Raw genomic sequence first — 12,879 nt, 5'->3', positions numbered from 1 at the left:
AAAGCCCAACCACGGGTTTAGGACCCATTGCTAAATCTCTCTGGACAAACCATCGCTATTTAGCTTTGCCGTAGATGTTCTTTTGAGTCATTCCAGAAAGTGTGTGTATTTTATGTTACATTACACAAAAGGTCCTGTTCTTTCCTTCACTTCTAGATTCCCCAGATACTCCATTTCACATGATTGATTATCTTCCCCTCAGTTGACTTTTTCAGCGAAGATTTCAAACAGACTCTGTGAGCAAGGTCTTTCGCTGCATTCCTGAAATGGCTTTTATCTGTCTAAGCTTTCATCTGTCTCAGAATTGCAGCTAAAGGAGAGAGGGAGAAAGACAGAGAGAGCCATAAGTGCCGATTTCACAAGCCTTAGTGCACATGAAGTTTTCACTCATCTCCTCCGCCACCTCATCTCTCACAGCACGGGGCCTCTGTGCTGCCATCTGGACCGAGTACATAGCCCAAGGGTGGAGCAAACGAGGGTGTCACCCAGTGCCGAGCCCTACAAGCCCCCTGGCCCTCTGCCCTGCCCATGGACACCCTCTCACGTCCTTGAGGTAGTAGCCTGATTGGGAGCTTGTTACCCCACAGCAGCAGAGCTGGGCCAGTTTTCGCTTCTCAGAAGCTTCTGGCCTGGAGCTTCAAACCTCACAGGACTGATATGGGATCTGTATTCATGCCGTGAGGCCTCAGTGGGCACCTGAGCTACCTGCAATCTGGGTCAATTTATGCATTATTTTATAGGTCTTATCTCAATATAAGAGGATGGGGAGGAGAAAGAATTCTCACTGAGAAATATACATGAATTGTCTTATGTTTAGATTTTGCTTTAGGCATTCTGGTTGCATATTGCAGATCATAAACATATTGCTTAAGTAATAAATATCACATTTGGTTTGGTCTCCACTATACATATATTTATACACATATTACCCACTGATACTGCAGATTCTGACACCTCTCCCAGTTGGTTCAACAAACTTACTAGAACTTTTTTGTTAATGCTGCACAAGTCATTTTGACCAAACAAATCTGATCGCACATTTCCAGTGGACAGTGGTATTTAACAGTGATAAATAATACTAAAAACAGAATATGCCACATGCCTGGAGACCTGTGACTGTGCTCTGCACTTTGAAGATGCTGTGGTTATGTTAATGAAGTGCTCTAATGAGTATACTCACTCACACACAAACACACACTCCTACACACATATTTACATGCACAAGCACGGACACACCCACACACCTTTGCTGACACTTAATTGCCACTGCAGCTGCCGCTTATTGGGCTATTTATTAGCATTGGAGTTTTCTTGTCCAGCATATGACACTGTGGAGCTCTGTGGCTAAATGATGTCTCATTCAGATGTAAAAGAAAACTAAATACAAAATAATGTAGAGGAGAAAAGGGAGAACACAAGATAATCGGTAGAGAGGTAAGGATGAGGGAGAGGCAGGAGATAGAGAACAGATAAGTGGGTGAGGTGAATACAAATGGACATGAGATAAGAAGGAGGGGTTGTTGCAGAGTACATTTAGAGGAGATATAAATTTAAGTCCTCACAAGATGACAGCAACTCAGATATACAAACGCAATGACTTGTTTAATGGAGTTGTCATGGTTATATAATAAATTCAAATAGTTTACATAGACAAGGTACTGTACACATACAAAAAACATCAGTGGATAATAAGGGTAAAATGATATGCAATATGGAACACAGAAAAGGAAAATGAATGTATAGCATTAAAATAAGTAATGGGGAAACCAGGGATGACTCATGACAAAGTGAGATGGAGGGGTTTAAATTATTTAGATCTCTCTGCCAGCACAGTGTATTCTCGCTTTGCGGAGAACAATGCACTTTTAAACCCAACGAAACAGACTGAGCGCAAGAAAAGTAAAACGTCCCAGAAGCAAAACCAAACGTGACACTGGCTAATCTGACTCACTTGAAACAGGTGTGAATACGTAAACTACAGCGAACGGACAAATTTAGATTTTTCACATGTCAAATAATGGGCTGGTTAAAAAAACAGTTAGGGATAGCCTGGGGATATTTTTCAAACATATTCATGAAAAGCAAGCAAATGTATCTACTGCTGCTCTGATATAGCAGACACACGAAGCATTCGTTCCACTTACTGAATGTTTGAGCTGTTCCAGTACACGGCATGGCGGTTATTCCCGTTGACCAGGTGTAAGTTCGTGGAAGCGAAGACAAGGAGACAGAGGGAGACCGCTGTGAGAGCCATAATAATATCCTCAGGTTTTTTCCGGCTCTCGACCTTCTCCTTCTTCCTCCTCTTCTTCTCTCAGTCTTTCTGTCCCGCGGAAATGGCCAGGCTCTTTATAACATTCTCTGAACTCGTAAAACGTGTAATATAGTCGACGTAGCCTCGCTCGGGTCCCGTCGTCGTCGAAAGTCAAAGCTGGACGTTTTTCGACCGTGTCATCCACCCAGGCATCTTTCCTGAACGCTACAACTCCTTTTCTGAGGAAAAAGTAGCCTCCTTTGTGTTTATAGCGTATGTCACACCCCCCCTCAGAAGTCGTTACAATGTTTTAAAACTCAATCAAGCAAAACCACATTTAAAAACAATGTGAATTACCGTTATACGAAGCTCGTCGTTAGCTTCTTGCTGCAGCTTTAAGTAACGGTCAGTTTTACCTCAGAGTTGAAAGCATTCTCTCCACGTACGCGGCATTTTCAGCTCAGGGAAGTTGTTCTGAACCGGACCGACACTCCTGTCGTTTTCCTTTCTGTCATTAATAATAAAAGAGAGGAAATGTCGTTACTTCACTTCAGATTTTCCCTCTCGACGTTAAAATCACCTCGCGCAGCGCAGTCTCTCTTCTGGCTCTCGCTCTCTCTGACTGCGTTCGCGCCCAGCAGCCACATTCCCTCCACCCACGCGTTTTCTCCACTGTCCTGTTTAACTCTACCAATCGAAGAGCATTTATCTTCTGCTCTTACTCGGAGGCCTATACCATACTCACTCTGTATGTTCTATCTTCAGCTTTGAAGGTATAGATCATGAAATATGTCTGTGATTATTCTAAAATGATCATGCAAAATACCCACATGAATTATGGCTCTCTTACAAATACAAGACACATACAAGAACCCAGACAGCGAGCATATATCGGTCCAATGGCATAGCTGGCACACCACTGACTGTAGAGCACTGCTGGTCTTTATGAATTTTAAATTAATAAAGACTTTTATTCTGTAAAACAAACTAATACAAATATTACCACAACTTTGAGAGATATAATAATGAGTATAAGCCTGATATAAAATGATTATGCTAAAAATGTTGACATTTATAAAGGATAACAACAGAACCTAATGAAGGGGGGGAAAATGTAAATTCGACTGTGAATGGAAAAGTGCTAAAATGTGGCATTTTATCTAAAATTCTTTTTAATCACCAGTGGTCCGCCCAGAAAATGCTGTGCAAAAAACTAGTGGACCTCCAACTTTGCCGTCAGTAGGTCAACAGTGGTCTGCTGTCTCCTTGCTATCAGGGAAAATGAAGAGAGTGAAGATGTGTTCTGAGATGAGCTGATAGAAAAAAAAGTCTTAGCATGATGTGAGAGGAGAGATGGAGGAGCAAGTGTATATCTCAATGGCTTTGATGCTAATTGACCAGAACTTAAAGAGAACATTGCATTCAACTAGATTTTTTGGGTTGCACAGTTTTAAATCAAACAGTTTCAGGAGCTGAAAACTTCTGGTGCGTTTTGTATTTTATGTTTATAAAATACTCTGTTAATACACCAGTCTCTCACAAACACACACACACATTGGAGACAGGCCTGTGTTTCTTAGTTTTATACAGCCATGTATAGGATAACTTGTAGACAATCATAATTAGCTGGGTATACCAATGTTTTAAGTTTTTATATACCATGTTTTTTCATTTCTCTGTTTTGAATGAATATAAAAAATATATTGAGTACTTGAGCTACATCAGGTAAAATGAAACCATGCAGTGCATTTGGGGAATTTAGAGTTGGTGTAGGGGATAGCTAGTGTGAGAAATAAGGCTCTGTTCTATTTATTGCTGTGAGGTGAGTAGTTGCCTAGGTTTTTGTGCACTGGTAGATTCACACTTATGTATAAGTCTCCATTCTAACTCTCTGGTTCCCTACCCGCTGTCATGCGTTTTCTCTCCTTAGCTCCATTTTACTCTGTTGTTTTTGTCAGTGATGCTGTCTCTCTTGTGTCCCCTCCAGGCATGTTGCTGTGGTGACAGGGGTAAGGGGGGATGAAAGAGAGAGAGACAGAGAGAGAGAGAGAGAGAGAGAGGAGGGAGGACCATCACTTCTCCCAGACTCTATATCGTCCTTGTTCTAGTCAGGATTTACTACGCCATGTCACCTGCAACTGCTGCCAATCATCCTCTTTTCCTCTTCTCTGAGATTGAAAATAAGTGTCTTGTTATTTTTGGTTCCTTTAGACTATTTTGTTATTATTATTTTCATTTATTCACATCTTGTTTTAAACTGAGGGTCTCACTAAACTTTTTAGCACTGTTTGAAGTTTTTGGGTATATACAGACAAATGTGTGTGGGTGTCTTTTTCGTTGAGTAGTGTGGCTTGGGGTTTTGCATGTGGATGTGTGAAGCATCAGTGCTTTCTTATATGTCACCCATAATCAGATGCATTGGGTTCTGATTTTGAGCAATGGCAAGGTGCTTACGTGTACATTGTGGCTGGTGCCGTTGCTAGGCAGCGGGAGACATTAGTAAAACTAGGCTGTTTCTGTTTGTTTTCTCGTGTGGGCTGTGATTAATTCAGGAGTGGTTCTAGTATGGGCACATTGATTATCCAGATAATCCATTATCATTAATCTAAGTCATTGCTGCTCTGAATCCTGCTCTCATATTTAAGAAAATTATCATCAGATCTCAGATTTCCCTGTTCAGTTGGATTACTTCAGAGCAAGGAAAGACCTCCCAGAGGCTCCATAAATGTAGAAAATAATTTAAGAGAAAATAAATAAGTAGACCTATTTGGAAAAGGGGTATATAAATTACTAATGGAACAGGTGTTTTTTATTTTTATTTGATGATAACGATGATGATGATGATGATGATTATTATTATTATTATTATTTTAACATAAAAGTTACTCTAAATAAAACCAGTTAAAATTAAAAAACAAACAAACATATAACTTATAAAACACCTGTTTTAGTTACAGGCATTGTGGAACATCCACTGAAAAGTGAAAAGCATTTAAAATATGTTTGCAAAATGTGTAACAAAATGGAATGTTCTGGAGCAGATGCACATGAGCTTAAGTAGAGTTCACAATGTTAATTCTCCAAAAGCCATCCAGAACTGGGCTGTGGAGCATTCAACTCTCTACAGCAGTCTTCCAATGATCCAGTGTAAAGTCTATCTCTAAGAAGTGTCTGAGGCTGTTACTGCAGCGAACAGATAAACTCCCTTAATACCCTTAATTTCACGTTATATTATTATTATTTTTTTTTTTGTCTTAACAGGTGCCCATATACATTTTACCAAATGTAATAATTGTTTATATATCACAGTGCATTTACATCCACAAGGCCTACCAATAAAAACTGAAGTGTATTTACATATTTAATAATAATCTGCTGCTTCTTTTTATCAATCCTGTTTGGCTTGCATCCTTTGTTTTTCTGCTCTCCTCATTCATCTATCAACCCATCTGTCATGTATCGGTTATCTAACCATTTGTCTGTTCATTTATGTTGGTCTAAATAGACCTCTTTTTTCAGATCTCTCATTCTCTCCTCACTCATTGCTCTGTATATATATATATATATATATATATATATATATATATATATATATATATATATATATATATATATATATACCAATTACGTATCTGCATATCATGCCTAATGACATATCTAAAATCATGCCTAGTAATGGGCTGAAAAACATGAAGCTCCATCCATTATCTTTGAGATATGTGGCATACATTATCTCATTTGTAGTCTCCTTTAGTCTCCTGTAGTCTCATTATCTCCTTGTAGTCTCCACCCTATCAAATTCTCACAGCCTTCTAAGAACAGTAGAGGCTGTTACTGTAACAAATCTGCAGCAAAAAAAAAAAAAAAAAAGGACTGGATGAGCAGGTGTCCACAAACCTTTGATCATACACAGCATAACACAGCATAGATGAGCTAGTGAGCAAGTTCTGATTATTTGTGAGTCAGTGTTCTGCGCTATGATTGTTTTGTTGACAATTACTGCAGATAGAGACTGGTGTGAGACACTGCAGACGTAGATGTCAAACTATTGCTGTGAGTCACCCTCCAGCAGACATTGCTGTGTTGATTTGTTCTCAGTTTTGTAAAATTTCACAATTTACTGTTAGAATGCAGTTTCATCTATGCACAATATAAACAACGTTTGACTCATTGCACTAGAAAAACTGCCAGGAGTGGTCCAAATACTATTTAGTACCATTTGCCAGACAAATTAAATACCATTTGCTGTTACAAGTGCCACTCTTGATTCATATCAGAAAACAAATAATAATTTTAAAATCCAGTAAAAGAAGAAGAAGAAGCTGCAATTGAGAAATGGAAAGACAGAAGACAGAATAACATTTCCAAATAAACCAAAGAAGCTGTGTTTTTAGAACAGTCTACATCACTGAGTGTGTTTGGGATGTCTTGCATTTTAAGATTCAGAAAGTTTGCAGAGCAACAATGTATGCAAAGAAACAAATGGACTAAAGATTATACTTGTAGAACAACAAAGTGCTAATGTAAGGACAATGGAGCTGACAAAATGGAAAATTAGTGTAGGAAAAAGGAGGGTTTTTAATGTTTTGGATGATCAGTGTATGTATCAAGATATCCATAGTTGTATTAGTTTTTCAGTTGTTTAAAACGGTCATCTAAAGGTAATGATAATGACAAACAGCACAATCTGCCAAACAAATTAAAGCATGAAAAAGTATGTAGTATGGCCCCTTTAAGCTGGGTAGGGGCACTGTTCATGGTCCTGAAACGTCCTTCAGTTCTGTGATGCTGAATGCTAATGTTAAAGAATCCTCCACATTTATTAATTATTATTATTGTTCATATTGTGGTTTATGCATCATGTAAGCAATTCAAGCAGGACAAATGTTGAAATATAATACACAGCATGAAAAAAATAAAGAAAAAAATGACATATAACCTGCTTTACTTGCTCAGTGTGGTGTAAGTAAACTGTAGTGATATTACCACCCAGCCTACTACTCTCCTCACTCCTCTTCCTCGCCCTCTTATCACCCTCTCCTTCTGTTCCTCCCACTTTCTCACCCACACTGCCCAACATGAATTTGCAATCACTCTGTTTTTCTAACCCCACGGTGCAAAAATATTCTGAGATGAAGAGAGTAAGGGAAAAAGCATACACATGTGTACATGAGGGTGGGGAAGAAAATTACAATGGAGGCATGTCTGTGTGTTTACAAGAGAGTGGTATATTTATGTGTTGTTGTTAGTGTATGTGTGTTTGTACGTACACAAACACAGATCAGCCATATCATGAAAATTACAACTTTTTTTTCTACATTCATTGTCCATTTTATTATTTCCACTTACCATATAGGGGCATTTTGTAGAACTACAATTTAGTGCTGGGTGATATGACCCCAAATCAACATCACATTTAGTTTTAACATTTCACCTCGTTTACAATTAATGATAGATTGTATTTTTTATTTTTTTTTAATTCACTGAAAAGGCTTGTACTGTAAGTATGCTCACGTATTAAAGCTGAGATTTATTCATTTATTTTTCTTAATGTTGCTAGGAGCATGTCAGTCTTTTGTTTTTGAGCCATGCACTGTTCATATTTTGTGTTGTGATTGTGCTTCAAGAAGCCTAGTTGGATTGACTTTGGTTGCTGAAACTGTTTCTCTTCAGTGTTTCACAGCATTTTTCTTGGTATAAGCTGCTCAAGTTGCTCAGTTGGTCTTAGTGTTTAGGGTCTCCATGTCGCTTCCACATGGCAGACTGGATGGGGCAGAATCATGTGACTACATGTGCAGTAATGTTGTTTTAAGGGGTAAGTATATGCACACAAATTAGCAGATTAATTTTTTTTAATGATATAATCAATATAGGAAAGAGTATATTAAATGGAAGTTCTGATAGTTGATTACTGACTCAGTGTTGCTCTGGATACATTATTTGCCCCCTTTCACCCTGTTTATTAATTGTCAGGACCCCTAAAGAATCTCTTCAGAGCAGGTATTATTTGGGTGGTTGATAATTCACAACATGTGTTGCACTGGTAAAAGGAGAGTACAACGGAGTCTATGCTTTGTTTTTGTGCATTAAGTAGGAAACATGTTAAACAAACAGCAAACAATTCTTCCAGAACCATATTTCATTTATTTAACTTCTGATATTTAAAAAATGGCAAATTGAAAGAGAAAGACAAACAAAAATTAAAGAGAAATTGGAGTTTCTGAAGATGTACAGAAAAATGGACTCCCTATGCAAGACCTTGTAAGCAACCTAAAAAGAGTTTGTTTCCCAGAAAGGGATTAAGTTTAGTTCTGGATTTTACATGCTTTCAATGGAAAAATCACAGTTCAAAATGCTGTGTAGTCCAGAACTAGGCTTAATCCCTGTCTGGGAAATCATACCAAAGATTTTATCTCTGAAAGAAGAAAAAAAATAAGATTCACTGTTATTTCGGATCAGAAAATAACCCATGGGTGTCTCTTTACTTTCCTTCCACTGTGTGAAGAAGCTATTACTGAGAAAAGAACATTTGCAAATCAAACAGTGAATCTACTGCTGAACATCTCTGAACGTTTTTGCGTTTCCTTGGAAAAAGTAAGTGCAACAAACTTCTAAGACTGAAACTTGGTGTGGCAAAATATTTACACCTACATACACTAGGTCCAAAAGTTTGTTTAAAAGTTTTCATATTTAGCGATGTCACTAATGTCATAATGTATGACATTGAGAAGAAGTTTGGTGACCGTATATGTAATACATATGAGGCATACCGCAGACGTAGGACCCCATGCCCTGACATAAAACATCTGTTTGTTTAGTTTACAAATCAGATGATGAGCATATGAGCAGCTTGTGGTTGTATGTGTATGCAAGAGTGCTTGCCAGTAGAGGTCTGAACTCCAGGTGGGCCGTTACTGTTTGTACCCTTGAGCGCCTACTTAACCTGATTCGCTCCAGTGCATCTCCAGCTGTACTGATGGCTAATGTGGAAGCATAGGCCCTGAATAAAGGCATCTGCCAGGCTCTCAGCAGCAAAGTTCCACAGTGTCACAACATAGAAGCGGATTTGGTGTAGGGCAGGAAAAGGTGTATTGACCTGAGACAATGGCAATGTTGAAAATAAGACAGAAATAACAGAATAAGTGATAGAATATATACTCTCAGAATATATACTCTCACTCTCTGGTGTTACCCTCAAGGGTACATATTTGTACGTTTAATTAGGGAGCATAATTGTACCTTACTTTATTGTAAATGTAGATTTAAAAATTGGGTTGATTTCATATGCACCGTTTCATCTCCAGGACTTTTATTATGGTTTTATATATGACGCAGTTCTATAATGAAAGATTATAAACATGTAACTCTCCTTCTGGAGAAGGGAATGTAATGTGACTTTAAGGAACAAAACTGGACCTCTACCGTACCTTTTTTCCTGAGAGTGTAGTTGCCTTGGATGAATTAACTCTGAAAGACAGAAAGGATAGAAGGAAACAGAAAATAACATGCCAAGCTTGGTGTTAAGTGAAACCGTTAATTCAGAGAAAAGAACAGTCCACCTATTCATGTTCAGTCCACAAACTACACTCCCTTATAGCAACAGAACCCTGGCAAGAATCCCAGTCAACCATGCAAGAAATTGTAGCACCAACACCTACATACACTCGTTTCCAACAGTTTGTTTACAATACATATAATTAGTGAATTCAGCTTCATTTTTGTGCACCCATTTTGTGCACTCAGGGCTTGCCCCCTCATCTAAATACGTCCAAGTACTCTGCTGGGCCCTTGTTTATGTGAGAGCATGAAGACAAGGTTAAGCTACATAAATGAAACAATGAGAATGTAGGAGGAGCCAAAGCAAATATAACCACTGAAAACAGAAGCAGAGAAGTAAGAGAACCAAGCTTAAAGCAGCTAAATCAGGAACTTAAAGCAGCTAAATCAGGAACAGAAACTCTCTGTGCTGCTTGCTTGGGCTAGGTTTTGTGTGGCTCAGTATCATTTAAAGGAAAAGATGCTGAAACTGGTGTTTCAGGCTTGTGATGATTGGTCCCTGTGAACCAAAGCATGTCACAACCATTGAATTAAGACCACAGGGAACTATTTTAATTTGTGGATAGCCCATGTCAAGCATTGGCAGGAGGGAATTAAGCACTTCCAGCATTGAACTGTGGAATCTATGGAAGCTGAAAAAGCACATATGTGAACATGGATACATATATTGACTTTGCCTCCTTAACAAACAACAAAAGTATATCAGATGACTCTTTGTATTAAAATGGGAGACAGATGTTAGTAGATCATGTGTGCATATCATTCTGCTTGAGAGAACAGCAAACAGCTCATCAACAAAAATGCAAAAAAAAAAAAAAAAAGCCAGCCCATATTTACTGCTGCCCCAATAAATCTCAAAAGTCTCAGTATACCCTATGTAGTGCACAGTGTATGTCATACAATAAAGGTTTGCTGCTTTGTATGTCAGAGTATAAAACCATTTATATGTAACCCTCCTATGTCTTTGTTGAACTAGTGCCCTGTATCGTATAGTTTTTTATATTTATAATCTGTGAAGTGCACTACATAGGGGGTATGGAGCTATTTGAAATGCCTCAGCTCAAGCCTCTCCTCCATGGAATCAAGGAAATATCTGATCTAGGCTCACATATGAAAGTGACTCAGATCTGGTTTGAGAACATTGGATTTGGCATGTTCAGACATGAATTCATTCATTCATTGTCTGAAACCGCTTATACAGTTCAGGGTCGCAGTGGGTCCGGAGCCTACCCGGAATCACGCTCACACTTTTGAGTCACCAATCCACCTACCAACGTGTGTTTTTGGACCATGGGAGGAAACCCACGCAGACACGGGGAGAACACACCAAACTCCTCACAGACAGTCACCCGGAGCAGAAATCGAACCCACAACCTCCAGGTCCCTGGAGCTGTGTGACTGCGACACTACCTGCTGCGCCACTGTGCCACCCCATGTTCACACAGCCCTGAAAAAAAAAAAAGTGTGATTCAAGGGCAGCAGGTAGGGTCGCAGTTACACAGCTCCAGAGGTTGTGGGTTCGATTCCTGCGCCGAGTAAGTTTGGTGTGTTCTCCTCGTGTCTGCTTGGGTTTCCTCCCATGGTCCAAAAACACACGTTTGTAGGTGGATTGGTGACTCAAAAGTGTGAATGTGTGAGTGTATCTCACCCTGCGAAGGACTGGTGCCCCAGGGTGTGTTCCTTCCTTGTGCCCAATGATTCTTCCGGGTGCTCCGGTTTCCTCTCACAGTCCAAAAACACACGTTGCAGGTGGATTGGCGACTCAAAAGTGTCCGTAGGTGTGAGTGTGTGAGTGAATGTGTGTGTGTGTGTGTGTGTGTGTCTGTGTTGCTCTGTGGACTGGTGCCCCCTCCAGGGTGTATTCCCGCCTTGCGCCCAATGATTCCAGGTAGGCTCTGGACCCACCGTGACCCTGAATTGGATAAGCGATTACAGATAATGAATGAATGAATGATTTGAGTCACATCAGCCTTGTAATGTGAACACAGCCTAATGGACCAATTAGAGGAGTTTTGGAGAGGTGAGGGAAAGGGTAAAAATTTAGTGTTGGTGAGAGATGTAGAGCAAAAATGAAATGATGTTTTGACAGTCCGGAGGTGGCTGGGCTATGGAGGAGGCCAAGAATAGGTGCAATTTCAATTACATGAAATGTTGAGGAGGAGACTGAGGAGAACAAGCAACAGTGATATTTGTATCTGTGCAATGAAGACCAGAAAAACAGATGCCCTGCCACAAATAACACCTTGTCAAGTGAAGCAATTTTAAATCGAGTCTCTATATGTTAAACACTTCTCATTATATGAATGTTGTAAGAAAAATATTTCTAGATGTTTTTGCTTGTTTTTAGAGTTTTTATCCAGTGAGTGTCTTATTCCACTGGGAGATAATTTTTTATAATGTCAAAATTGATGTTTTGTTTGTGGCATGGTAGAACAACAGGTACAGTCATTGCAACACAGCTTTGGAGTCTCGAGGTCCAAGGTCTGTTTCTGTCCTCACCTCAAGTTACAATCTGTGTAGAGTCCATGTGTGGGTTTACGCCTAGGTGCTCCAGTTTCATTCATTCATCTTCTGTAATGGCTTTATCCAGGTCAGGGCCTGGTGGTGTGTTTAAGCAACACTACCTACAGCACTCTTGCTGTCATAGATTTATTAATTGTCCTACTTTTAAGATATAATTATTGAAATATACATATAATCTCTTAATGAAATAAGATGCGTTCTCTGTAGTATTACTGTCCAGATACCAGTTGAATAATTGTCATATATTATTAATGATAATGAGAAATGTTAGTTAAATAATGTTTTAACATTCATATAGGAGCAATAATATATATATATTATTTTTTAAAATGCCGTTGTCACTGCATGTGAAAGAAAGAAACCTAATTACTGAAAGGCTAATACCTCCTTCACTCTCCTCACACAGATTTCAGATTTCCATATATGAAAAAATAAAAATGATGCTGTATTAGAGATATATCATTTATTGTTAAGGTCTAGATTTGGTAATCTCATGACTTGCATAGTGTGTTGATTTGGGATTAACACCTCTGTTTCTTTGGTTC

At 38.9% G+C, this 12,879-nt stretch overlaps 1 protein-coding gene across 1 annotated transcript in view; it reads right to left on the bottom strand.

Annotated features, from left to right (window-relative positions):
• The window catches only part of efna3a (ephrin-A3a), a 161,769-nt gene extending 158,607 nt beyond the window's left edge, over positions 1-3,162 (bottom strand). The window contains exons 1-3 of the mRNA XM_066674605.1: positions 3,085-3,162; positions 2,612-2,762; positions 2,145-2,493 (exon numbers count right to left, since the gene is read on the bottom strand). Of these exons, the coding sequence (XP_066530702.1) occupies positions 2,145-2,254 (110 nt within the window). The 5' untranslated portion in view covers positions 2,255-2,493; positions 2,612-2,762; positions 3,085-3,162. The remainder of the gene's footprint in view (positions 1-2,144; positions 2,494-2,611; positions 2,763-3,084) is intronic.
• Positions 3,163-12,879: the final 9,717 nt, after the last annotated feature.

This window comes from Hoplias malabaricus, chromosome 6, assembly GCF_029633855.1.
Source record: "Hoplias malabaricus isolate fHopMal1 chromosome 6, fHopMal1.hap1, whole genome shotgun sequence".
In the NCBI taxonomy this organism is placed as follows: domain Eukaryota; kingdom Metazoa; phylum Chordata; class Actinopteri; order Characiformes; family Erythrinidae; genus Hoplias; species Hoplias malabaricus.
The sequence above is the reverse complement of the archived record's forward strand: the minus strand, read 5'-3'. Positions and strand labels throughout refer to the sequence as shown.